We start from the raw sequence: 26,305 nt of genomic DNA on the forward strand, positions 1-26,305 counted from the left end.
GGGAGAGCCGCACTGTCGGAGGGTCAGTGTTGAGGGAGCGCCGCACTGTCGGAGCACCAGTGCTGAGGGAGCAGGGCACTCTCGGAGGGTCAGTGCTGAGGGAGTGTCGCACTGTTGGAGCATCAGTGCTGAGGGATTGTGGCACTGTCGGAGGGTCAGTGCTGAGGGAGTGTGGCACTATTGGAGCATCAGTGCTGAGGGAGTGGGCACTGTGGGAGAGTCAGTGCTGAGGGAGCGCCGCACTGTCGGAGGGTCAGTGCTGAGGGAGCGTCGCACTGTCAGAGCATCAGTGCTTAGCGAGCGCCGCACTGTTGGAGGGTCAGTGCTGAGGGATTGTGGCACTGTCGGAGGGTCAGTGCTGAGGGAGTGGGCACTGTCAGAGGGTCAGTGCTGAGGGAGTGGGCACTGTCAGAGGGTCAGTGCTGAAGGAGAGCCACACTGTCGGAGGGTCAGTGCTGAGGGAGTGGGCACTGTCGGAGGGTCAGTGCTGAGGGAGTGGACACTGTCGGAGGGTCAGTGCTGAGGGAATGCCGCACTGTCGGATGGTCAGTGCTGAGGAAGAGACGCACTGTTGGAGGGTCAGTGCTGAGGGAGAGACGCACCGTCGGAGGGTCAGTGCTGAGGGAGTGGGCACTGTCGGAGGGTCAGTGCTGAGGGAGAGCCGCACTGTCGGAGGGTCAGTGATAAGGGAGCGCCGCACTGTCGGAGGGTCAGTGCTGAGGGAGTGGGCACTGTCGGAGGGTCAGTGCTGAGGGAGAGCCACACTGTCGGAGGGTCAGTGCTGAGGGAGTGGGCACTGTCGGAGGGTCAGTGCTGAGGGAGCGCCGCACTGTCGGAGAGTCAGTGCTGAGGGAGCGCCGCACTGTCGGAGGGTCAGTGCTGAGGGAGCGCCGCACTGTCGGAGGGTCAGTGCTGAGGGAGCGCCGCAGTGTCGGAGGGTCAGTGGTGAGGGAGAGCCGCACTGTTGGAGGGTCAGTGCCGAGGGAGCGCCGCACTGTCGGAGCATCAGTGCTGAGGGAGCAGGGTACTCTCGGAGGGTCAGTGCTGAGGGAGTGTCGCACTATTGGAGCATCAGTGCTGAGGGATTGTGGCACTGTCGGAGGGTCAGTGCTGTGGGAGTGTGGCACTATTGGAGCATCAGTGCTGAGGGAGTGGCCACTGTGGGAGAGTCAGTGCTGAGGGAGCGTCGCACTGTCGGAGCATCAGTGCTTAGGGAGTGGGCACTGTCGGAGGGTCAGTGCTGAGGGAGCGCCGCACTGTCGGAGGGTCAGTGCTGAGGGAGCGCCGCACTGTCGGAGGGTCAGTGCTGAGGGAGCGCCGCACTGTCGGAGGGTCAGTGCTGAGGGAGCACCGCACTGTCGGAGGGTCAGTGTTGAGGGAGCACCGCAATGTCGGAGGGTCAGTGCTGAGGGAGCGCCGCACTGTCGGAGGGTCAGTGCTGATGGAGCGCCGCACTGTCGGAGGGTCAGTGCTGAGGAAATGGGCACTCTCGGAGGGTCAATGCTGAGGGAGTGCCACACTATTGGAGCATCAGTGCTGAGGGATTGTGGCACTGTCGGAGGGTCAGTGCTGAGGGAGTGGGCACTGTCGGAGGGTCAGTGCTGAGGGAGAGCCACACTATCGGAGGATCAGTGCTGAGGGAGTGGGCACTGTCGGAGGGTCAGTGCTGAGGGAGCGCCGCACTGTCAGAGGGTCAGTGCTGAGGGAGTGGGCACTGTCGGAGGGTCAGTGCTGAGGGAGAGCCACACTGTCGGAGGATCAGTGCTGAGGGAGTGGGCACTGTCGGAGGGTCAGTGCTGAGGGAGCGCCGCACTGTCGGAGGGTCAGTGCTGATATAGCGCCGCACTGTCGGAGGGTCAGTGCTGAGGGAGCGCCGCACTGTCGGAGGGTCAGTGCTGAGGGAGCGCCGCACTGTCGGAGGGTCAGTGCTGAGGGAGCGCCGCACTGTCGGAGGGTCAGTGCTGAGGGAGCGCCGCAGTGTCGGAGGGTCAGTGCTGAGGGAGCGCCGCACTGTCGGAGGATCAGTGGTGAGGGAGAGCCGCACTGTCGGAGGGTCAGTGCTGAGGGAGCGCCGCACTGTCGGAGCATCAGTGCTGAGGGAGCGGGGCACTCTCGGAGGGTCAGTGCTGAGGGAGTGTCGCACTATTGGAGCATCAGTGCTGAGGGATTGTGGCACTGTCGGAGGGTCAGTGCTGAGGGAGTGTGGCACTATTGGAGCATCAGTGCTGAGGGAGTGGGCACTGTCGGAGCATCAGTGCTGAGGGAGCGCCGCACTGTCGGAGGATCAGTGGTGAGGGAGAGCCGCACTATCGGAGGGTCAGTGCTGAGGGAGCGCCGCACTGTCGGAGCATCAGTGCTGAGGGAGCAGGGCACTCTCGGAGGGTCAGTGCTGAGGGAGTGTCGCACTATTGGAGCATCAGTGCTGAGGGATTGAGGCACTGTCAGAGGGTCAGTGCTGAAGGAAAGCCACACTGTCGGAGGGTCAGTGCTGAGGGAGTGGGCACTGTCGGAGGGTCAGTGCTGAGGGAGTGGACACTGTCGGAGGGTCAGTGCTGAGGGAATGCCGCACTGTCGGATGGTCAGTGCTGAGGGAGAGACGCACTGTTGGAGGGTCAGTGCTGAGGGAGAGACGCACCGTTGGAGGGTCAGTGCTGAGGGAGTGGGCACTGTCGGAGGGTCAGTGCTGAGGTAGCGCCGCACTTTCGGAGGGTCAGTGATAAGGGAGCGTCGCACTGTCGGAGGGTCAGTGCTGAGGGATTGTGGCACTGTCGGAGGGTCAGTGCTGAGGGAGTGGGCACTGTCGGAGGGTCAGTGCTGAGGGAGTGGGCACTGTCAGAGAGTCAGTGCTGAGGGAGAGCCACACTGTCGGAGGGTCAGTGCTGAGGGAGCGCCGCACTGTCGGAGGGTCAGTGCTGAGGGAGTGCCGCACTGTCGGAGGGTCAGTGCTGAGGGAGCGCCGCACTGTCGGAGGGTCAGTGCTGAGGGAGCGCCGCACTGTCGGAGGGTCAGTGCTGAGGGAGTGTCGCACTATTGGAGCATCAGTGCTGAGGGATTGTGGCACTGTCGGAGGGTCAGTGCTGAGGGAGTGTGGCACTATTGGAGCATCAGTGCTGAGGGAGTGGGCACTGTGGGAGAGTCAGTGCTGAGGGAGCGCCGCACTGTCGGAGGGTCAGTGCTGAGGGAGCGTCGCACTGTCAGAGCATCAGTGCTTAGGGAGCGCCGCACTGTTGGAGGGTCAGTGCTGAGGGATTGTGGCACTGTCGGAGGGTCAGTGCTGAGGGAGTGGGCACTGTCGGAGGGTCAGTGCTGAGGGTCAGCCACACTGTCGGAGGGTCAGTGCTGAGGGAGTGGGCACTGTCGGAGGGTTAGTGCTGAGGGAGCGCCGCACTGTCAGAGGGTCAGTGCTGAGGGAGTGGACACTGTCGGAGGGTCAGTGCTGAGGGAATGTCGCACTGTCGGATGGTCAGTGCTGAGGGAGAGACGAACTGTCGGAGGGTCAGTGCTGAGGGAGTGGGCACTGTCGGAGGGTCAGTGCTGAGGGAGTGGGCACTGTTGGAGGGTCAGTGCTGAGGGAGAGACGCACTGTCGGAGGGTCAGTGCTGAGGGAGTGGGTACTGTCGGAGGGTCAGTGCTGAGGTAGCGCCGCACTGTCGGAGGGTCAGTGCTGAGGGATTGTGGCACTGTCGGAGGGTCAGTGCTGAGGGAGTGGGCACTGTCGGAGGGTCAGTGCTGAGGGAGAGCCACACTGTCGGAGGGTCAGTGCTGAGGGAGTGGGCACTGTCGGAGGGTTAGTGCTGAGGGAGCACCGCACTGTCGGAAGGTCAGTGCTGAGGGAGTGGACACTGTCGGAGGGTCAGTGCTGAGGGAATGCCGCACTGTCGGATGGTCAGTGCTGAGGGAGAGACGCACTGTTGGAGGGTCAGTGCTGAGGGAGAGACGCACTGTCGGAGGGTCAGTGCTGAGGGAGTGGGCACTGTCGGAGGGTCATTGCTGAGGGAGTGGGCACTGTTGGAGGGTCAGTGCTGAGGGAGAGACGCACTGTCGGAGGGTCAGTGCTGAGGGATTGTGGCACTGTCGGAGGGTCAGTCCTGAGGGAGCGCCGCACTGTCGGAGGGTCAGTGCTGAGGGAGTGGGCATTGTCGGAGGGTCAGTGCTGAGGGAGTGGGCACTGTCGGAAGGTCAGTGCTGAGGGAGTGGGCACTGTCGGAGGGTCAGTGCTGTGGGAGAGCCGCATTGTTTTTGTTATTTATTCTCGTCATGAGTGTGTTGCTGGCTGCCCAGAGGACAGATGAGAGTTCGCCACACTGCTGTGTGTCTGGAGTCACGTGTCGGCTGGGTGACGATACCAGCCCCCTCCCTTTATGGATATTAGTGAATCTGATGGGTTTTCCATGAATGAACATGCCTTCATGATCATCATTAGAGTCTTAACTCCCCATGTTTACTCAATTCAATATGCACTATCTGCCATGGCGTAGTTTGAACCTGGTTCACTAGATCACTACCTCGGCCTCTCAGTTAGTAATCCACTGCTGATACTATGAGGCCGTTGCTTCCCCAAACTGATAGTGTTGATGCATTATTTAATCTGTCTGATCAGTCTAGTAATGTACACTATCTGACTGACCCTCTGACATTGCAAAGTGCCACAGTGTGTGGGGTGTAGGGGGTGTGTTCTAATGGGAACTCTATAACTTTTTGATTGTTTTCAATCTATTCTTTGTGTTCTCATGGTGTATAATATTCTAGCCCTTTCTGTTATCCACTCTGACCGTGCTTTAAATATGAAAGTTGACTGAATACTCACATGCAGCACTAGGGTGCTTCGAGTCACTCGGTCGATTGGCTTGTAGAGCAGGGCTGGAACAGACAGGCATGGCTGAGTAAAATAAACTCTCAGAATCATTTCACCCATTAACAGCTTCACTCTGTATCTAACCCCATGCTATCCCTGTCCTTGGAGGGTTTGATGGGGACAGTGTGGAGGGAGATTTACTCTGTATCTAACTCTGTTCTGTCCCTGTCATGGCAATGTTTGATGGGGACAGTATACACAGAGCCATACTGATAATGATAATGTTTTCATTGCAATGGTGAGTACCTTGTTCAGCGAACAGTGAAGTGGCCACTTTCTCTCTCACTAAATTTCAGGGACTCGACATTTCACAATCTGAGCTGTATCTCCACAAACAGAAACAGGATTTTCCATTTTGACTTGTCGATGAGTTTGTTTTTGATCACAAATGTGATTTTTGTCACAAGCGACACACACATATGGAATTTACTTGCTGCAGGCTGACAATTCTGCATTGCTGAGTGCCAGTCTTCTCATACACAGAAACGGGCAGATTCACACACTGTTCCTCTGCCTAGCAACAAGGCTCGGTAACAAAGCAACATGCAGGACTGCTCTCACTGGAGAACTGGGTGGGCACACTGCAGATCCACTGATTACACACACAGACCCCTGCCCGTTACACACAAGTGGCTGTGTGCCCACAGGGAGCTGTGGTTCAGTCTGCGCTCACTGGTCACAGGTTTTTGAAAGAAACCTTCCAAAGCCATGGGCAGGTGGAGGGAACCTGGAACCGATATTAATTTCCTTGCCCCTTGCTTGGGGAGAGTGTGCCGCAGATATCGGGAGCACAGTGAGCAGAGAACATGCAATCTCTCCTGAAAGAAACATTCCCTACGGTTTGCAATTAATCTCTTTTACATTTTCAAAGGTGACCGCAAGGACAAAGAAAACCAGCTCAAATAATGAGAATAAATGCAAGTAAGATTGTTTGGATGAAGGCAGCAAGAGGAACAGGCAAGTCAACTGCTATTGTCTCGTGTATATGCTTTCACACAGAGGCAGCTTAATGAGCAGAATATGGATGAGGCAGAGATGCACAAAGAAACAAAGCAACAACACCAAGCATTTACCATAGCAGCTGCACTTGCAGCACAGCCTGAGTATCAGTAGTATTTCCATCACCTTCCCTCCTCCCTCACTCTCTGTTACTCAGTCCTGTCCACACTGAGCTCCGAGTCCTGCTATCACATGGATCGCTGGGGGAAGGGCGGGCTAGTGGACTCTGCACACACTGACAGTACACCAGGCTCACACATGGATCAGGAACAATAAGGACACAGTCAGTGCTCAGATAACAGCTTGACATAAGGATTCAGAGATGGGGCAGTACAAAGGCTGAGGGACTCAGAGCACAAGGTCATTGCTTCCAAAGCACATTCCAGAAACCTACCTTCCAATGTGACAGAGGTGGAACATTCCTTAGAATCCTTGGGGCTTTTCACTTTCAGATCCTTACAAGAGAAAGAGAGAGAGGATGAAAAGTGAGCTGAGACAGAGTGAACCCTCAGCCCAAAGCTATTGCTTCAGGTCAGTTATTCCACCCAACCCCAGCTTACCTCCGAGATCTTCCTGAAATTGTTGTTAGCCAAACTACATCTCTCAACCGTCTCCACAGCAAGTTTATAATTCCCCACGAACGCCTGGTACACCCCGAGACCTTCAGCCTGCAGAGAGAGAGGGAGAGAGAGAGAGGGAGAGGGGCAGTCAGAGCGAGAAGCCAGGCAAGGGATAACAGAGGGGTTGGGGGGGTGGGGTGGTGTTGGTGAAGAGAGAGGGATGTTGGAAAGGTGGGCAAGGGTGAAACGGGAAAAGAGGGGTAGGAGAGGGGGAGCGGAAAGAGAGGAGGAGAAAGACAGATAGTGGGGGCAGGGAAGGAAGGGAAGAGAGACAGGGGTGACAGATACAGGTGAGGGAGGGACAGGAGGGAAGGTGGGAAGTGAGGCAAAGGGGTAAGAGAGACAGAAAAGGAGAAAGGGAGGTGGAGAAAGAGAAAGGGAAAGAGAGGCGGAGAGAGGGAAAGAGAGACAGAAAGAGGGAAAGAGAGACAGAGAGAGGGAGAGAGAGACAGAGAGAGGGAGAGAGAGACAGAGAGAGGGAAAGAGAGACAGAGAGAGGGAAAGAGAGACAGAGAGAGGGAAAGAGAGACAGAGAGAGGGAAAGAGGCGGAGAGAGGGAAAGGGAGACAGAGAGAGGGAAAGAGAGACAGAGAGAGGGAAAGAGAGACAGAGAGAGGGAAAGAGAGACAGAGAGAGGGAGAGAGAGGGAAAGAGAGACAGAGAGAGGGAAAGAGAGACAGAGAGGGGGAAAGGGAGACAGAGAGAGGGAAAGGGAGACAGAGAGAGGGAAAGAGGCAGAGAGGGGGAAAGGGAGACAGAGAGAGGGAAAGAGGCAGAGAGGGGGAAAGGGAGACAGAGAGAGGGAAAGAGGCAGAGAGGGGGAAAGAGACAGAGAGGGGCAAAGAGACGGGGGCAGGTGGGAGAGAGACAGCAACAGACAGAGACAGAGATGAGGAGTGGGGTGGGGTGGAGGAGGATGAGGTGGACCATTCAGCATGGAACCATCCTGAAAGAGTTGCGGTGGAGGGGGGGATGCTGGGTGCAAACAAATCCACTCGCACTGGCCTTCCCCATTTACCAGCTTCTGGAAGAGGTGTCCCACAGAATGCTGGGAATCCCAGTTCTCGATTTTGGGACACAGGCTGTCACAGAATTCTCGATGAATTTGATGAATTTCCTGCACCTTGTAGAAGATGGTCTCAATTTGCTGATTGGTCAGAACTGGCTGTGAGGTGGTAGCAGCAGCTTTTAGTGGCCTCAGTGGCTAGAAGACAAGTTTCCAGAAAAAAACAGCAACATGGTCATTGTGATTCATTATTCCCCTATAAGCTGCAGATGTTCACAACCCCTGAGACCCTTTAGTCACTGAGCAAGCTCCCTTCTCCACTGCAGGGTAGCTCCGAACCATTTACACAGGCCCTGGGCGGGCATGTGGGACTAGAAAGAATGATTTTTTCACTCAAAGCGACAAACTGAGCAAAATGTGAATTCTCAAACTACATTTCAGGGCGGCACGGTGGCTCAGTGGTTAGCGCTGCAGCCTCACAGCTCCATGAACCCGGGTACAATTCCAGCCTCGGGCAACTGTCTGTGTGGAGTTTGCACACTCTCCCTGTATCTGCGTGGGTTTCCTCCGGGTGCTCCGGTTTCCTTCCACAGTCCAAAGATGTGCAGACTAGGTGGATTGGCATTGCTACATTGTCCATAGTGTTCAGGGGTGTATGGGTTATAGGGGGATGGGTCTGGGTGGGATGCTTCAAGGGGCAGTGTGGGCTTGTTGGGCCGAAAGGCCTGTTTCCACACTGTAGGGAATCTAATCTAAAAAAATTCCCATAGGTTCACACACAATATTCAAAAACAGCTGCCAGTCCTTCGCTGAGGGAGCGCCGCACTGTCAGAGGGTCAGTACTGAGGGAGAGCCGCGCCGTCGGAGGGTCAGTGCTGAGGGAGCGCCGCTCTGTCGGAGGGTCAGTGCTGAGGGAGCGCCGCTCAGTCGGAGGGTCAGTGCTGAGGGAGCGCCACCCAGTCGGAGGGTCAGTGCTGAGGAAGCGCAGCTCAGTCGGAGGGTCAGTGCTGAGTGAGCGCCGCAGTGTCGGAGGGTCAGTGCTGAGGGAGCGCCGCACTGTCGGAGGGTCAGTACTGAGGGAGTGCCGCAGTGTCGGAGGGTCAGTGCTGAGGGAGAGACGCACTGTCGGGGGGTCAGTGCTGAGGGAGAGCCGCACTGTCGGAGGGTCAGTGCTGAGGGAGAGCCGCAATGTCGGAGGGTCAGTGCTGAGGGAGAGCCGCACTGTCGGAGGGTCAGTGCTGAGGGAGAGCTGCATTGTCGGAGGGTCAGTGCTGAGGGAGAGCCGCACTGTCGGAGGGTCAGTGCTGAGGGAGAGCCGCACTGTCGGAGGGTCAGTGCTGAGGGAGCGCCACACTGTCGGAGGGTCAGTGCTGAGGGAGTGGGCACTGTCGGAGGGTCAGTGCTGAGGGAGTGGGCACTGTCAGAGGGTCAGTGCTGAGGGAGAGCCGCACTGTCAGAGGGTCAGTGCTGAGGGAGAGCTGCACTGTCGGAGGGTCAGTGCTGAGGGAGAGCCGCACTGTCGGAGGGTCAGTGCTGAGGGAGCGCCACACTGTCGGAGGGTCAGTGCTGAGGGAGTGGGCACTGTCGGAGGGTCAGTGCTGAGGGAGTGGGCACTGTCAGTGGGTCAGTGCTGAGGGAGAGCCGCAATGTCGGAGGGTCAGTGCTGAGGGAGAGCCGCACTGTCGGAGGGTCAGTGCTGAGGGAGTGGGCACTGTTGGAGGGTCAGTGCTGAGGGAGTGGGCACTGTCATAGGGTCAGTGCTGAGGGAGAGCCGCACTGTCGGAGGGTCAGTGCTGAGGGAGTGGGTACTGTCGGAGGGTCAGTGCTGAGGGAGTGGGCACTGTTGGACGGTCAGTGCTGAGGGAGTGGGCACTGTCGGACGGTCAGTGCTGAGGGAGTGGGCACTGTCGGAGGGTCAGTGCTGAGGGAGTGGGCACTGTCGGAGGGTCAGTGCTGAAGGAGAACCGCACTGTCGGAGGGTCAGTGCTGAGGGAGAGCTGCATTGTCGGAGAGTCAGTGCTGAGGGAGTGGGCACTGTCGGAGGGTCAGTGCTGAGGGAGTGGGCACTGTCGGAGGGTCAGTGCTGAGGGTGAGCCGCACTGTCGGAGGGTCAGTGCTGAGGGAGAACCGCACTGTCGGAGGGTCAGTGCTGAGGGAGAGCCGCACTGTCGGAGGGTCAGTGCTGAGGGAGCGCCACACTGTCGGAGGGTCAGTGCTGAGGGAGAGCTGCATTGTCGGAGAGTCAGTGCTGAGGGAGTGGGCACTGTCGGAGGGTCAGTGCTGAGGGAGTGGGCACTGTCGGAGGGTCAGTGCTGAGGGAGAGCCGCACTGTCAGAGGGTCAGTGCTGAGGGAGAGCTGCACTGTCGGAGGGTCAGTGCTGAGGGAGAGCCGCACTGTCGGAGGGTCAGTGCTGAGGGAGCGCCACACTGTCGGAGGGTCAGGGCTGAGGGAGTGGGCACTGTCGGAGGGTCAGTGCTGAGGGAGTGGGCACTGTCAGAGGGTCAGTGCTGAGGGAGAGCCGCACTGTCGGAGGGTCAGTGCTGAGGGAGAGCCGCACTGTCGGAGGGACAGTGCTGAGGGAGTGGGCACTGTCGGAGGGTCAGTGCTGAGGGAGCGCCGCAGTGTCGGAGGGTCAGTGCTGAGGGAGCGCCGCACTGTCTGAGGGTCAGTGCTGAGGGAGCACCACACTGTCGGAGGGTCATTGCTGAGGGAGTGGGCACTGTCGGAGGGTCAGTGCTGAGGGAGTGGGCACTGTCGGAGGGTCAGTGCTGAGGGAGTGGGCACTGTCGGAAGGGTCAGTGCTGAGGGAGTGGGCACTGTCGGAGGGTCAGTGCTGAGGGAGTGGGCACTGTCGGAGGGTCAGTGATGAGGGAGCGGGCACTGTCGGAGGGTCAGTGCTGAGGGAGCGGGCACTGTCGGAGGGTCAGTGCTGAGGGAGCGCCGCACTGTCGGAGGGTCAGTGCTGAGGGAGTGGGCACTGTCGGAGGGTCAGTGCTGAGGGAGAGCCGCACTGTCGGTGGGTCAGTGCTGAGGGGGCGCCACACTGTCGGAGGGTCAGTGCTGAGGGAGTGGGCACTGTCGGAGGGTCAGTGCTGGGGGAGTGGGCACTGTCGGAGGGTCAGTGCTGAGGGAGAGCCGCACTGTCGGAGGGTCAGTGCTGAGGGGGCGCCACACTGTCGGAGGGTCAGTGCTGAGGGAGTGGGCACTGTCGGAGGGTCAGTGCTGGGGGAGTGGGCACTGTCGGAGGGTCAGTGCTGAGGGAGAGCCGCACTGTCGGAGGGTCAGTGCTGAGGGAGAGCCGCACTGTCGGAGGGTCAGTGCTGAGGGAGAACCGCACTGTCGGAGGGTCAGTGCTGAGGGAGAGCTGCATTGTCGGAGAGTCAGTGCTGAGGGAGTGGGCACTGTCGGAGGGTCAGTGCTGAGGGAGTGGGCACTGTCGGAGGGTCAGTGCTGAGGGAGAGCCGCACTGTCGGAGGGTCAGTGCTGAGGGAGAGCCGCACTGTCGGAGGGTCAGTGCTGAGGGAGCACCACACTGTCGGAGGGTCAGTGCTGAGGGAGTGGGCACTGTCGGAGGGTCAGTGCTGAGGGAGTGGGCACTGTCAGAGGGTCAGTGCTGAGGGAGAGCCGCACTGTCGGAGGGTCAGTGCTGAGGGAGAGCCGCACTGTCGGAGGGTCAGTGCTGAGGGAGTGGGCACTGTCGGAGGGTCAGTGCTGAGGGAGTGGGCACTGTCATAGGGTCAGTGCTGAGGGAGAGCCGCACTGTCGGAGGGTCAGTGCTGAGGGAGTGGGCACTGACGGAGGGTCAGTGCTGAGGGAGTGGGCACTGTCGGAGGGTCAGTGCTGAGGGAGTGGGCACTGTCGGAGGGTCAGTACTGTGGGAGCACCGCACTGTCGGAGGGTCAGTGCTGAGGGAGTGGGCACTGTCGGAGGGTCAGTGCTGAGGGAGCGCCGCAGTGTCGGAGGGTCAGTGCTGAGGGAGCACCGCACTGTCGGAGGGTCAGTGCTGAGGGAGCACCACACTGTCGGAGGGTCATTGCTGAGGGAGTGGGCACTGTCGGAGGGTCAGTGCTGAGGGAGTGGGCACTGTCGGAGGGTCAGTGCTGAGGGAGTGGGCACTGTCGGAAGGGTCAGTGCTGAGGGAGTGGGCACTGTCGGAAGGGTCAGTGCTGAGGGAGTGGGCACTTCGGAGGGTCAGTGATGAGGGAGTGGGCACTGTCGGAGGGTCAGTGCTGAGGGAGCGGGCACTGTCGGAGGGTCAGTGCTGAGGGAGAGACGCACTGTCGGGGGGTCAGTGCTGAGGGAGAGCCGCACTGTCGGAGGGTCAGTGCTGAGGGAGAGCCGCACTGTTGGAGGGTCAGTGCTGAGGGAGAGCCGCACTGTCGGAGGGTCAGTGCTGAGGGAGAGCTGCATTGTCGGAGGGTCAGTGCTGAGGGAGTGGGCACTGTCGGAGGGTCAGTGTTGAGGGAGAGCCGCACTGTCGGAGGGTCAGTGCTGAGGGAGCGCCACACTGTCGGAGAGTCAGTGCTGAGGGAGCGCCGCACTGTCGGAGGGTCAGTACTGAGGGAGTGCCACAGTGTCGGAGGGTCAGTGCTGAGGGAGTGACACAGTGTCGGAGGGTCAGTGCTGATGGAGCGCCACACTGTCGGAGGGTCAGTGCTGAGGGAGTGCCGCAGTGTCGGAGGGTCAGTGCTGAGGGAGCGCCGCACTGTCGGAGGGTCAGTGCTGAGGGAGAGACGCACTGTCGGGGGGTCAGTGCTGAGGGAGAGCCGCACTGTCGGAGGGTCAGTGCTGAGGGAGAGCCGCACAGTCGGAGGGTCAGTGCTGAGGGAGAGCCGCACTGTCGGAGGGTCAGTGCTGAGGGAGAGCTGCATTGTCGGAGGGTCAGTGCTGCGGGAGTTGGCACTGTCGGAGGGTCAGTGCTGAGGGAGAGCCGCACTGTCGGAGGGTCAGTGCTGAGGGAGCGCCACACTGTCGGAGGGTCAGTGCTGAGGGAGTGGGCACTGTCAGAGGGTCAGTGCTGAGGGAGTGGGCACTGTCGGAGGGTCAGTGCTGAGGGAGAGCCGCACTGTCGGTGGGTCAGTGCTGAGGGGGCGCCACACTGTCGGAGGGTCAGTGCTGAGGGAGTGGGCACTGTCGGAGGGTCAGTGCTGGGGGAGTGGGCACTGTCGGAGGGTCAGTGCTGAGGGAGAGCCGCACTGTCGGAGGGTCAGTGCTGAGGGAGCGCCGCACTGTCGGAGGGTCAGTGCTGAGGGAGAGCCGCACTGTCGGAGGGTCAGTGCTGAGGGAGAGCCGCACTGTCGGAGGGTCAGTGCTGAGGGAGAGCCGCACTGTCGGAGGGTCAGTGCTGAGGGAGAGCCGCACTGTCGGAGGGTCAGTGCTGAAGGAGAACCGCACTGTCGGAGGGTCAGTGCTGAGGGAGAGCTGCATTGTCGGAGGGTCAGTGCTGAGGGAGCGCCACACTGTCGGAGGGTCAGTGCTGAGGGAGAGCTGCATTGTCGGAGAGTCAGTGCTGAGGGAGTGGGCACTGTCGGAGGGTCAGTGCTGAGGGAGTGGGCACTGTCCGAGGGTCAGTGCTGAGGGAGAGCCGCACTGTCAGAGGGTCAGTGCTGAGGGAGAGCTGCACTGTCGGAGGGTCAGTGCTGAGGGAGAGCCGCACTGTCGGAGGGTCAGTGCTGAGGGAGCGCCACACTGTCGGAGGGTCAGTGCTGAGGGAGTGGGCACTGTCGGAGGGTCAGTGCTGAGGGAGTGGGCACTGTCAGTGGGTCAGTGCTGAGGGAGAGCCGCACTGTCGGAGGGTCAGTGCTGAGGGAGAGCCGCACTGTCGGAGGGTCAGTGCTGAGGGAGTGGGCACTGTCGGAGGGTCAGTGCTGAGGGAGTGGGCACTGTCATAGGGTCAGTGCTGAGGGAGTGGGCACTGTCGGAGGGTCAGTGCTGAGGGAGTGGGCACTGTCGGAGGGTCAGTGATGAGGGAGTGGGCACTGTCGGAGGGTCAGTGCTGAGGGAGCGGGCACTGTCGGAGGGTCAGTGCTGAGGGAGCGCCGCACTGTCGGAGGGTCAGTGCTGAGGGAGTGGGCACTGTCGGAGGGTCAGTGCTGAGGGAGAGCTGCATTGTCGGAGGGGCAGTGCTGAGGGAGTGGGCACTGTCGGAGGGTCAGTGCTGAGGGAGAGCCGCACTGTCGGAGGGTCAGTGCTGAGGGAGCGCCACACTGTCGGAGGGTCAGTGCTGAGGGAGCGCCACACTGTCGGAGGGTCAGTGCTGAGGGAGCGCCACACTGTCGGAGGGTCAGTGCTGAGGGAGAGCCGCACTGTCGGAGGGTCAGTGCTGAGGGAGAGCCGCACTGTCGGAGGGTCAGTGCTGAGGGAGAGCCGCACTGTCGGAGGGTCAGTGCTGAGGGAGCGCCACACTGTCGGAGGGTCAGTGCTGAGGGAGTGGGCACTGTCGGAGGGTCAGTGCTGAGGGAGTGGGCACTGTCAGAGGGTCAGTGCTGAGGGAGAGCCGCACTGTCAGAGGGTCAGTGCTGAGGGAGAGCTGCACTGTCGGAGGGTCAGTGCTGAGGGAGAGCCGCACTGTCGGAGGGTCAGTGCTGAGGGAGCGCCACACTGTCGGAGGGTCAGTGCTGAGGGAGTGGGCACTGTCGGAGGGTCAGTGCTGAGGGAGTGGGCACTGTCAGTGGGTCAGTGCTGAGGGAGAGCCGCACTGTCGGAGGGTCAGTGCTGAGGGAGAGCCGCACTGTCGGAGGGTCAGTGCTGAGGGAGTGGGCACTGTCGGAGGGTCAGTGCTGAGGGAGTGGGCACTGTCATAGGGTCAGTGCTGAGGGAGAGCCGCACTGTCGGAGGGTCAGTGCTGAGGGAGTGGGTACTGTCGGAGGGTCAGTGCTGAGGGAGTGGGCACTGTTGGACGGTCAGTGCTGAGGGAGTGGGCACTGTCGGACGGTCAGTGCTGAGGGAGTGGGCACTGTCGGAGGGTCAGTGCTGAGGGAGTGGGCACTGTCGGAGGGTCAGTGCTGAAGGAGAACCGCACTGTCGGAGGGTCAGTGCTGAGGGAGAGCTGCATTGTCGGAGAGTCAGTGCTGAGGGAGTGGGCACTGTCGGAGGGTCAGTGCTGAGGGAGTGGGCACTGTCAGAGGGTCAGTGCTGAGGGAGAGCCGCACTGTCAGAGGGTCAGTGCTGAGGGAGAGCTGCACTGTCGGAGGGTCAGTGCTGAGGGAGAGCCGCAGTGTCGGAGGGTCAGTGCTGAGGGAGCGCCGCACTGTCTGAGGGTCAGTGCTGAGGGAGCACCACACTGTCGGAGGGTCATTGCTGAGGGAGTGGGCACTGTCGGAGGGTCAGTGCTGAGGGAGTGGGCACTGTCGGAGGGTCAGTGCTGAGGGAGTGGGCACTGTCGGAAGGGTCAGTGCTGAGGGAGTGGGCACTGTCGGAGGGTCAGTGCTGAGGGAGTGGGCACTGTCGGAGGGTCAGTGATGAGGGAGTGGGCACTGTCGGAGGGTCAGTGCTGAGGGAGCGGGCACTGTCGGAGGGTCAGTGCTGAGGGAGCGCCGCACTGTCGGAGGGTCAGTGCTGAGGGAGTGGGCACTGTCGGAGGGTCAGTGCTGAGGGAGAGCCGCACTGTCGGTGGGTCACTGCTGAGGGGGCGCCACACTGTCGGAGGGTCAGTGCTGAGGGAGTGGGCACTGTCGGAGGGTCAGTGCTGGGGGAGTGGGCACTGTCGGAGGGTCAGTGCTGAGGGAGAGCCGCACTGTCGGAGGGTCAGTGCTGAGGGGGCGCCACACTGTCGGAGGGTCAGTGCTGAGGGAGTGGGCACTGTCGGAGGGTCAGTGGTGGGGGAGTGGGCACTGTCGGAGGGTCAGTGCTGAGGGAGAGCCGCACTGTCGGAGGGTCAGTGCTGAGGGAGAACCGCACTGTCGGAGGGTCAGTGCTGAGGGAGAGCTGCATTGTCGGAGAGTCAGTGCTGAGGGAGTGAGCACTGTCGGAGGGTCAGTGCTGAGGGAGTGGGCACTGTCGGAGGGTCAGTGCTGAGGGAGAGCCGCACTGTCGGAGGGTCAGTGCTGAGGGAGAGCCGCACTGTCGGAGGGTCAGTGCTGAGGGAGAGCCGCACTGTCGGAGGGTCAGTGCTGAGGGAGCACCACACTGTCGGAGGGTCAGTGCTGAGGGAGTGGGCACTGTCGGAGGGTCAGTGCTGAGGGAGTGGGCACTGTCAGAGGGTCAGTGCTGAGGGAGAGCCGCACTGTCGGAGGGTCAGTGCTGAGGGAGAGCCGCACTGTCGGAGGGTCAGTGCTGAGGGAGTGGGCACTGTCGGAGGGTCAGTGCTGAGGGAGTGGGCACTGTCATAGGGTCAGTGCTGAGGGAGAGCCGCACTGTCGGAGGGTCAGTGCTGAGGGAGTGGGCACTGACGGAGGGTCAGTGCTGAGGGAGTGGGCACTGTCGGAGGGTCAGTGCTGAGGGAGTGGGCACTGTCGGAGGGTCAGTGCTGAGGGAGAGCTGCATTGTCGGAGAGTCAGTGCTGAGGGAGTGGGCACTGTCGGAGGGTCAGTGCTGAGGGAGTGGGCACTGTCAGAGGGTCAGTGCTGAGGGAGAGCCGCACTGTCAGAGGGTCAGTGCTGAGGGAGAGCTGCACTGTCGGAGGGTCAGTGCTGAGGGAGAGCCGCAGTGTCGGAGGGTCAGTGCTGAGGGAGCGCCGCACTGTCTGAGGGTCAGTGCTGAGGGAGCACCACACTGTCGGAGGGTCATTGCTGAGGGAGGGGGCACTGTCGGAGGGTCAGTGCTGAGGGAGTGGGCACTGTCGGAGGGTCAGTGCTGAGGGAGTGGGCACTGTCGGAAGGGTCAGTGCTGAGGGAGTGGGCACTGTCGGAGGGTCAGTGCTGAGGGAGTGGGCACTGTCGGAGGGTCAGTGATGAGGGAGTGGGCACTGTCGGAGGGTCAGTGCTGAGGGAGCGGGCACTGTCGGAGGGTCAGTGCTGAGGGAGCGCCGCACTGTCGGAGGGTCAGTGCTGAGGGAGTGGGCACTGTCGGAGGGTCAGTGCTGAGGGAGAGCCGCACTGTCGGTGGGTCACTGCTGAGGGGGCGCCACACTGTCGGAGGGTCAGTGCTGAGGGAGTGGGCACTGTCGGAGGGTCAGTGCTGGGGGAGTGGGCACTGTCGGAGGGTCAGTGCTGAGGGAGAGCCGCACTGTCGGAGGGTCAGTGCTGAGGGGGCGCCACACTGTCGGAGGGTCAGTGCTGAGGGAGTGGGCACTGTCGGAGGGTAAGTGCTGGGGGAGTGGGCACTGTCGGAGGGTCAGTGCTGAGGGAGAGCCGCACTGTCGGAGGGTCAGTGCTGAGGGAGAACCGCACTGTCGGAGGGTCAGTGCTGAGGGAGAGCTGCATTGTCGGAGAGTCAGTGCTGAGGGAGTGGGCACTGTCGGAGGGTCAGTGCTGAGGGAGTGGGCACTGTCGGAGGGTCAGTGCTGAGGGAGAGCCGCACTGTCGGAGGGTCAGTGCTGAGGGAGAGCCGCACTGTCGGAGGGTCAGTGCTGAGGGAGAGCCGCACTGTCGGAGGGTCAGTGCTGAGGGAGCACCACACTGTCGGAGGGTCAGTGCTGAGGGAGTGGGCACTGTCGGAGGGTCAGTGCTGAGGGAGTGGGCACTGTCAGAGGGTCAGTGCTGAGGGAGAGCCGCACTGTCGGAGGGTCAGTGCTGAGGGAGAGCCGCACTGTCGGAGGGTCAGTGCTGAGGGAGTGGGCACTGTCGGAGGGTCAGTGCTGAGGGAGTGGGCACTGTCATAGGGTCAGTGCTGAGGGAGAGCCGCACTGTCGGAGGGTCAGTGCTGAGGGAGTGGGCACTGACGGAGGGTCAGTGCTGAGGGAGTGGGCACTGTCGGAGGGTCAGTGCTGAGGGAGTGGGCACTGTCGGAGGGTCAGTACTGTGGGAGCACCGCACTGTCGGAGGGTCAGTGCTGAGGGAGTGGGCACTGTCGGAGGGTCAGTGCTGAGGGAGCGCCGCAGTGTCGGAGGGTCAGTGCTGAGGGAGCACCGCACTGTCGGAGGGTCAGTGCTGAGGGAGCACCACACTGTCGGAGGGTCATTGCTGAGGGAGTGGGCACTGTCGGAGGGTCAGTGCTGAGGGAGAGCCGCACTGTCGGAGGGTCAGTGCTGAGGGAGTGGGCACTGTCGGAAGGGTCAGTGGTGAGGGAGTGGGCACTGTCGGAAGGGTCAGTGCTGAGGGAGTGGGCACTGTCGGAGGGTCAGTGATGAGGGAGTGGGCACTGTCGGAGGGTCAGTGCTGAGGGAGCGGGCACTGTCGGAGGGTCAGTGCTGAGGGAGAGACGCACTGTCGGGGGGTCAGTGCTGAGGGAGAGCCGCACTGTTGGAGGGTCAGTGCTGAGGGAGAGCCGCACTGTCGGAGGGTCAGTGCTGAGGGAGAGCAGCATTGTCGGAGGGTCAGTGCTGAGGGAGTGGGCACTGTCGGAGGGTCAGTGTTGAGGGAGAGCCGCACTGTCGGAGGGTCAGTGCTGAGGGAGCGCCGCACTGTCGGAGGGTCAGTACTGAGGGAGTGCCACAGTGTCGGAGGGTCAGTGCTGAGGGAGTGACACAGTGTCGGAGGGTCAGTGCTGAGGGAGCGCCACACTGTCGGAGAGTCAGTGCTGAGGGAGCGCCGCACTGTCGGAGGGTCAGTACTGAGGGAGTGCCACAGTGTCGGAGGGTCAGTGCTGAGGGAGTGACACAGTGTCGGAGGGTCAGTGCTGATGGAGCGCCACACTGTCGGAGGGTCAGTACTGAGGGAGTGCCACAGTGTCGGAGGGTCAGTGCTGAGGGAGCGCCGCACTGTCGGAGGGTCAGTACTGAGGGAGTGCCACAGTGTCGGAGGGTCAGTGCTGAGGGAGTGTCACAGTGTCGGAGGGTCAGTGCTGAGGGAGCGCCGCACTGTCGGAGGGTCAGTGCTGAGGGAGAGACGCACTGTCGGGGGGTCAGTGCTGAGGGAGAGCCGCACTGTCGGAGGGTCAGTGCTGAGGGAGAGCCGCACAGTGGGAGGGTCAGTGCTGAGGGAGTGGGCACTGTCGGAGGGTCAGTGCTGAGGGAGAGCTGCATTGTCGGAGGGTCAGTGCTGCGGGAGTTGGCACTGTCGGAGGGTCAGTGCTGAGGGAGAGCCGCACTGTCGGAGGGTCAGTGCTGAGGGAGCGCCACACTGTCGGAGGGTCAGTGCTGAGGGAGTGGGCACTGTCAGAGGGTCAGTGCTGAGGGAGTGGGCACTGTCGGAGGGTCAGTGCTGAGGGAGAGCCGCACTGTCGGTGGGTCAGTGCTGAGGGGGCGCCACACTGTCGGAGGGTCAGTGCTGAGGGAGTGGGCACTGTCGGAGGGTCAGTGCTGGGGGAGTGGGCACTGTCGGAGGGTCAGTGCTGAGGGAGAGCCGCACTGTCGGAGGGTCAGTGCTGAGGGAGCGCCGCACTGTCGGAGGGTCAGTGCTGAGGGAGAGCCGCACTGTCGGAGGGTCAGTGCTGAGGGAGAGCCGCACTGTCGGAGGGTCAGTGCTGAGGGAGAGCCGCACTGTCGGAGGGTCAGTGCTGAGGGAGAGCCGCACTGTCGGAGGGTCAGTGCTGAAGGAGAACCGCACTGTCGGAGGGTCAGTGCTGAGGGAGAGCTGCATTGTCGGAGAGTCAGTGCTGAGGGAGTGGGCACTGTCGGAGGGTCAGTGCTGAGGGAGTGGGCACTGTCGGAGGGTCAGTGCTGAGGGAGAGCCGCACTGTCGGAGGGTCAGTGCTGAGGGAGAGCCGCACTGTCGGAGGGTCAGTGCTGAGGGAGAGCCGCACTGTCGGAGGGTCAGTGCTGAGGGAGCGCCGCACTGTCGGAGGGTCAGTGCTGAGGGAGAGCTGCATTGTCGGAGAGTCAGTGCTGAGGGAGTGGGCACTGTCGGAGGGTCAGTGCTGAGGGAGTGGGCACTGTCAGAGGGTCAGTGCTGAGGGAGAGCCGCACTGTCAGAGGGTCAGTGCTGAGGGAGAGCTGCACTGTCGGAGGGTCAGTGCTGAGGGAGAGCCGCACTGTCGGAGGGTCAGTGCTGAGGGAGCGCCACACTGTCGGAGGGTCAGTGCTGAGGGAGTGGGCACTGTCGGAGGGTCAGTGCTGAGGGAGTGGGCACTGTCAGTGGGTCAGTGCTGAGGGAGAGCCGCACTGTCGGAGGGTCAGTGCTGAGGGAGAGCCGCACTGTCGGAGGGTCAGTGCTGAGGGAGTGGGCACTGTCGGAGGGTCAGTGCTGAGGGAGTGGGCACTGTCATAGGGTCAGTGCTGAGGGAGTGGGCAGTGTCGGAGGGTCAGTGCTGAGGGAGTGGGCACTGTCGGAGGGTCAGTGATGAGGGAGTGGGCACTGTCGGAGGGTCAGTGCTGAGGGAGCGGGCACTGTCGGAGGGTCAGTGCTGAGGGAGCGCCGCACTGTCGGAGGGTCAGTGCTGAGGGAGTGGGCACTGTCGGAGGGTCAGTGCTGAGGGAGAGCCGCACTGTCGGTGGGTCAGTGCTGAGGGGGCGCCACACTGTCGGAGGGTCAGTGCTGAGGGAGTGGGCACTGTCGGAGGGTCAGTGCTGGGGGAGTGGGCACTGTCGGAGGGTCAGTGCTGAGGGAGAGCCGCACTGTCGGAGGGTCAGTGCTGAGGGGGCGCCACACTGTCGGAGGGTCAGTGCTGAGGGAGTGGGCACTGTCGGAGGGTCAGTGCTGGGGGAGTGGGCACTGTCGGAGGGTCAGTGCTGAGGGAGAGCCGCACTGTCGGAGGGTCAGTGCTGAGGGAGAACCGCACTGTCGGAGCGTCAGTGCTGAGGGAGAGCTGCATTGTCGGAGAGTCAGTGCTGAGGGAGTGGGCACTGTCGGAGGGTCAGTGCTGAGGGAGTGGGCACTGTCGGAGGGTCAGTGCTGAGGGAGAGCCGCACTGTCGGAGGGTCAGTGCTGAGGGAGAGCCGCACTGTCGGAGGGTCAGTGCTGAGGGAGAGCCGCACTGTCGGAGGGTCAGTGCTGAGGGAGCACCACACTGTCGGAGGGTCAGTGCTGAGGGAGTGGGCACTGTCGGAGGGTCAGTGCTGAGGGAGTGGGCACTGTCAGAGGGTCAGTGCTGAGGGAGAGCCGCACTGTCGGAGGGTCAGTGCTGAGGGAGAGCCGCACTGTCGGAGGGTCAGTGCTGAGGGAGTGGGCACTGTCGGAGGGTCAGTGCTGAGGGAGTGGGCACTGTCATAGGGTCAGTGCTGAGGGAGAGCCGCACTGTCGGAGGGTCAGTGCTGAGGGAGTGGGCACTGACGGAGGGTCAGTGCTGAGGGAGTGGGCACTGTCGGAGGGTCAGTGCTGAGGGAGTGGGCACTGTCGGAGGGTCAGTACTGTGGGAGCACCGCACTGTCGGAGGGTCAGTGCTGAGGGAGTGGGCACTGTCGGAGGGTCAGTGCTGAGGGAGTGCCGCAGTGTCGGAGGGTCAGTGCTGAGGGAGCACCGCACTGTCGGAGGGTCAGTGCTGAGGGAGCACCACACTGTCGGAGGGTCATTGCTGAGGGAGTGGGCACTGTCGGAGGGTCAGTGCTGAGGGAGTGGGCACTGTCGGAGGGTCAGTGCTGAGGGAGTGGGCACTGTCGGAAGGGTCAGTGCTGAGGGAGTGGGCACTGTCGGAGGGTCAGTGATGAGGGAGTGGGCACTGTCGGAGGGTCAGTGCTGAGGGAGCGGGCACTGTCGGAGGGTCAGTGCTGAGGGAGAGACGCACTGTCGGAGGGTCAGTGCTGAGGGAGAGCTGCATTGTCGGAGGGTCAGTGCTGAGGGAGTGGGCACTGTCGGAGGGTCAGTGATGAGGGAGAGCCGCACTGTCGGAGGGTCAGTGCTGAGGGAGCGCCACACTGTCGGAGGGTCAGTGCTGAGGGAGCGCCGCACTGTAGGAGGGTCAGTACTGAGGGAGCGCCACACTGTCGGAGGGTCAGTGCTGAGGGAGCGCCGCACTGTCGGAGGGTCAGTACTGAGGGAGTGGGCACTGTCAGAGGGTCAGTGCTGAGGGAGTGGGCACTGTCGGAGGGTCAGTGCTGAGGGAGAGCCGCACTGTCGGTGGGTCAGTGCTGAGGGGGCGCCACACTGTCGGAGGGTCAGTGCTGAGGGAGTGGGCACTGTCGGAGGGTCAGTGCTGGGGGAGTGGGCACTGTCGGAGGGTCAGTGCTGAGGGAGAGCCGCACTGTCGGAGGGTCAGTGCTGAGGGAGCGCCGCACTGTCGGAGGGTCAGTGCTGAGGGAGAGCCGCACTGTCGGAGGGTCAGTGCTGAGGGAGAGCCGCACTGTCGGAGGGTCAGTGCTGAGGGAGAGCCGCACTGTCGGAGGGTCAGTGCTGAGGGAGAGCCGCACTGTCGGAGGGTCAGTGCTGAAGGAGAGCCGCACTGTCGGAGGGTCAGTGCTGAGGGAGTGGGCACTGTCGGAGGGTCAGTGCTGAGGGAGTGGGCACTGTCGGAGGGTCAGTGCTGAGGGAGAGCCGCACTGTCGGAGGGTCAGTGCTGAGGGAGAGCCGCACTGTCGGAGGGTCAGTGCTGAGGGAGAGCCGCACTGTCGGAGGGTCAGTGCTGAGGGAGCGCCACACTGTCGGAGGGTCAGTGCTGAGGGAGAGCTGCATTGTCGGAGAGTCAGTGCTGAGGGAGTGGGCACTGTCGGAGGGTCAGTGCTGAGGGAGTGGGCACTGTCAGAGGGTCAGTGCTGAGGGAGAGCCGCACTGTCAGAGGGTCAGTGCTGAGGGAGAGCTGCACTGTCGGAGGGTCAGTGCTGAGGGAGAGCCGCACTGTCGGAGGGTCAGTGCTGAGGGAGCTCCACACTGTCGGAGGGTCAGTGCTGAGGGAGTGGGCACTGTCGGAGGGTCAGTGCTGAGGGAGTGGGCACTGTCAGTGGGTCAGTGCTGAGGGAGAGCCGCACTGTCGGAGGGTCAGTGCTGAGGGAGAGCCGCACTGTCGGAGGGTCAGTGCTGAGGGAGTGGGCACTGTCGGAGGGTCAGTGCTGAGGGAGTGGGCACTGTCATAGGGTCAGTGCTGAGGGAGAGCCGCACTGTCGGAGGGTCAGTGCTGAGGGAGTGGGCACTGACGGAGGGTCAGTGCTGAGGGAGTGGGCACTGTCGGAGGGTCAGTGCTGAGGGAGTGGGCACTGTCGGAGGGTCAGTACTGGGGGAGCACCGTACTGTCGGAGGGTCAGTGCTGAGGGAGTGGGCACTGTCGGAGGGTCAGTGCTGAGGGAGCGCCGCAGTGTCGGAGGGTCAGTGCTGAGGGAGCGCCGCACTGTCTGAGGGTCAGTGCTGAGGGAGCACCACACTGTCGGAGGGTCATTGCTGAGGGAGTGGGCACTGTCGGAGGGTCAGTGCTGAGGGAGTGGGCACTGTCGGAGGGTCAGTGCTGAGGGAGTGGGCACTGTCGGAAGGGTCAGTGCTGAGGGAGTGGGCACTGTCGGAGGGTCAGTGCTGAGGGAGTGGGCACTGTCGGAGGGTCAGTGATGAGGGAGTGGGCACTGTCGGAGGGTCAGTGCTGAGGGAGCGGGCACTGTCGGAGGGTCAGCGCTGAGGGAGCGCCGCACTGTCGGAGGGTCAGTGCTGAGGGAGCGGGCACTGTCGGAGGGTCAGTGCTGAGGGAGAGCCGCACTGTCGGTGGGTCAGTGCTGAGGGGGCGCCACACTGTCGGAGGGTCAGTGCTGAGGGAGTGGGCACTGTCGGAGGGTCAGAGCTGAGGGAGAGCCGCACTGTCGGAGGGTCAGTGCTGAGGGAGCGGGCACTGTCGGAGGGTCAGTGCTGAGGGAGAGCCGCACTGTCGGAGGGTCAGTGCTGAGGGAGCGCCGCACTGTCGGAGGGTCAGTGCTGAGGGAGAGCCGCACTGTCGGAGGGTCAGTGCTGAGGGAGAGCCACACTGTCGGAGGGTCAGTGCTGAGGGAGAGCCGCACTGTCGGAGGGTCAGTGCTGAGGGAGAGCCGCACTGTCGGAGGGTCAGTGCTGAGGGAGAGCCGCACTGTCGGAGGGTCAGTGCTGAGGGAGAACCGCACTGTCGGAGGGTCAGTGCTGAGGGAGAGCTGCATTGTCGGAGAGTCAGTGCTGAGGGAGTGGGCACTGTCGGAGGGTCAGTGCTGAGGGAGTGGGCACTGTCGGAGGGTCAGTGCTGAGGGAGAGCCGCACTGTCGGAGGGTCAGTGCTGAGGGAGAGCCGCACTGTCGGAGGGTCAGTGCTGAGGGAGAGCCGCACTGTCGGAGGGTCAGTGCTGAGGGAGCGCCACACTGTCGGACGGTCAGTGCTGAGGGAGTGGGCACTGTCGGAGGGTCAGTGCTGAGGGAGTGGGCACTGTCAGAGGGTCAGTGCTGAGGGAGAGCCGCACTGTCGGAGGGTCAGTGCTGAGGGAGAGCCGCACTGTCGGAGGGTCAGTGCTGAGGGAGTGGGCACTGTCGGAGGGTCAGTGCTGAGGGAGTGGGCACTGTCATAGGGTCAGTGCTGAGGGAGAGCCGCACTGTCGGAGGGTCAGTGCTGAGGGAGTGGGCACTGACGGAGGGTCAGTGCTGAGGGAGTGGGCACTGTCGGAGGGTCAGTGCTGAGGGAGTGGGCACTGTCGGAGGGTCAGTACTGTGGGAGCACCGCACTGTCGGAGGGTCAGTGCTGAGGGAGTGGGCACTGTCGGTGGGTCAGTGCTGAGGGAGCGCCGCAGTGTCGGAGGGTCAGTGCTGAGGGAGCACCGCACTGTCGGAGGGTCAGTGCTGAGGGAGCACCACACTGTCGGAGGGTCATTGCTGAGGGAGTGGGCACTGTCGGAGGGTCAGTGCTGAGGGAGTGGGCACTGTCGGAGGGTCAGTGCTGAGGGAGTGGGCACTGTCGGAAGGGTCAGTGCTGAGGGAGTGGGCACTGTCGGAGGGTCAGTGATGAGGGAGCGGGCACTGTCGGAGGGTCAGTGCTGAGGGAGCGGGCACTGTCGGAGGGTCAGTGCTGAGGGAGCGCCGCACTGTCGGAGGGTCAGTGCTGAGGGAGTGGGTACTGTCGGAGGGTCAGTGCTGAGGGAGTGGGCACTGTTGGACGGTCAGTGCTGAGGGAGTGGGCACTGTCGGACGGTCAGTGCTGAGGGAGTGGGCACTGTCGGAGGGTCAGTGCTGAGGGAGTGGGTACGGTCGGAGGGTCAGTGCTGAGGGAGCGCCGCACTGTCGGAGGGTCAGTGCTGAGGGAGTGGGTACTGTCGGAGGGTCAGTGCTGAGGGAGTGGGCACTGTTGGACGGTCAGTGCTGAGGGAGTGGGCACTGTCGGACGGTCAGTGCTGAGGGAGTGGGCACTGTCGGAGGGTCAGTGCTGAGGGAGTGGGCACTGTCGGAGGGTCAGTGCTGAGGGAGAGCCGCACTGTCGGAGGGTCAGTGCTGAGGGAGAGCCGCACTGTCGGAGGGTCAGTGCTGAGGGAGCGCCATACTGTCGGAGGGTCAGTGCTGAGGGAGAGCTGCATTGTCGGAGAGTCAGTGCTGAGGGAGTGGGCACTGTCGGAGGGTCAGTGCTGAGGGAGTGGGCACTGTCAGAGGGTCAGTGCTGAGGGAGAGCCGCACTGTCAGAGGGTCAGTGCTGAGGGAGAGCTGCACTGTCGGAGGGTCAGTGCTGAGGGAGAGCCGCACTGTCGGAGGGTCAGTGCTGAGGGAGCGCCACACTGTCGGAGGGTCAGTGCTGAGGGAGTGGGCACTGTCGGAGGGTCAGTGCTGAGGGAGTGGGCACTGTCAGAGGGTCAGTGCTGAGGGAGAGCCGCACTGTCGGAGGGTCAGTGCTGAGGGAGAGCCGCACTGTCGGAGGGTCAGTGCTGAGGGAGTGGGCACTGTCGGAGGGTCAGTGCTGAGGGAGTGGGCACTGTCATAGGGTCAGTGCTGAGGGAGAGCCGCACTGTCGGAGGGTCAGTGCTGAGGGAGTGGGCACTGACGGAGGGTCAGTGCTGAGGGAGTGGGCACTGTCGGAGGGTCAGTGCTGAGGGAGTGGGCACTGTCGGAGGGTCAGTACTGGGGGAGCACCGTACTGTCGGAGGGTCAGTGCTGAGGGAGCACCACACTGTCGGAGGGTCAGTGCTGAGGGAGCACCACACTGTCGGAGGGTCATTGCTGAGGGAGTGGGCACTGTCGGAGGGTCAGTGCTGAGGGAGTGGGCACTGTCGAAGGGTCAGTGCTGAGGGAGTGGGCACTGTCGGAAGGGTCAGTGCTGAGGGAGTGGGCACTGTCGGAGGGTCAGTGCTGAGGGAGTGGGCACTGTCGGAGGGTCAGTGATGAGGGAGTGGGCACTGTCGGAGGGTCAGTGCTGAGGGCGCGGGCACTGTCGGAGGGTCAGTGCTGAGGGAGCGCCGCACTGTCGGAGGGTCAGTGCTGAGGGAGTGGGCACTGTCGGAGGGTCAGTGCTGAGGGAGAGCCGCACTGTCGGTGGGTCAGTGCTGAGGGGGCGCCACACTGTCGGAGGGTCAGTGCTGAGGGAGTGGGCACTGTCGGAGGGTCAGTGCTGGGGGAGTGGGCACTGTCGGAGGGTCAGTGCTGAGGGAGAGCTGCACTGTCGGAGGGTCAGTGCTGAGGGAGAGCCGCACTGTCGGAGGGTCAGTGCTGAGGGAGCGCCACACTGTCGGAGGGTCAGTGCTGAGGGAGTGGGCACTGTCGGAGGGTCAGTGCTGAGGGAGTGGGCACTGTCAGAGGGTCAGTGCTGAGGGAGAGCCGCACTGTCGGAGGGTCAGTGCTGAGGGAGAGCCGCACTGTCGGAGGGTCAGTGCTGAGGGAGTGGGCACTGTCGGAGGGTCAGTGCTGAGGGAGTGGGCACTGTCATAGGGTCAGTGCTGAGGGAGAGCCGCACTGTCGGAGGGTCAGTGCTGAGGGAGTGGGCACTGACGGAGGGTCAGTGCTG

General features: G+C 62.5%; 1 protein-coding gene across 1 annotated transcript in view; it reads right to left on the reverse strand.

Annotated features, from left to right (window-relative positions):
* The window catches only part of abr (ABR activator of RhoGEF and GTPase), a 186,536-nt gene that overhangs the window by 59,884 nt on the left and 100,347 nt on the right, over positions 1-26,305 (reverse strand). Inside the window, exons 4-7 of the mRNA XM_059655342.1 lie at positions 7,493-7,678; positions 6,415-6,522; positions 6,249-6,309; positions 4,808-4,860 (exon numbers count right to left, since the gene is read on the reverse strand). Coding sequence (XP_059511325.1) covers positions 4,808-4,860; positions 6,249-6,309; positions 6,415-6,522; positions 7,493-7,678 — 408 coding nt within the window. The remainder of the gene's footprint in view (positions 1-4,807; positions 4,861-6,248; positions 6,310-6,414; positions 6,523-7,492; positions 7,679-26,305) is intronic.

This window comes from Stegostoma tigrinum, chromosome 27 (assembly GCF_030684315.1).
Source record: "Stegostoma tigrinum isolate sSteTig4 chromosome 27, sSteTig4.hap1, whole genome shotgun sequence".
NCBI lineage: Eukaryota > Metazoa > Chordata > Chondrichthyes > Orectolobiformes > Stegostomatidae > Stegostoma > Stegostoma tigrinum.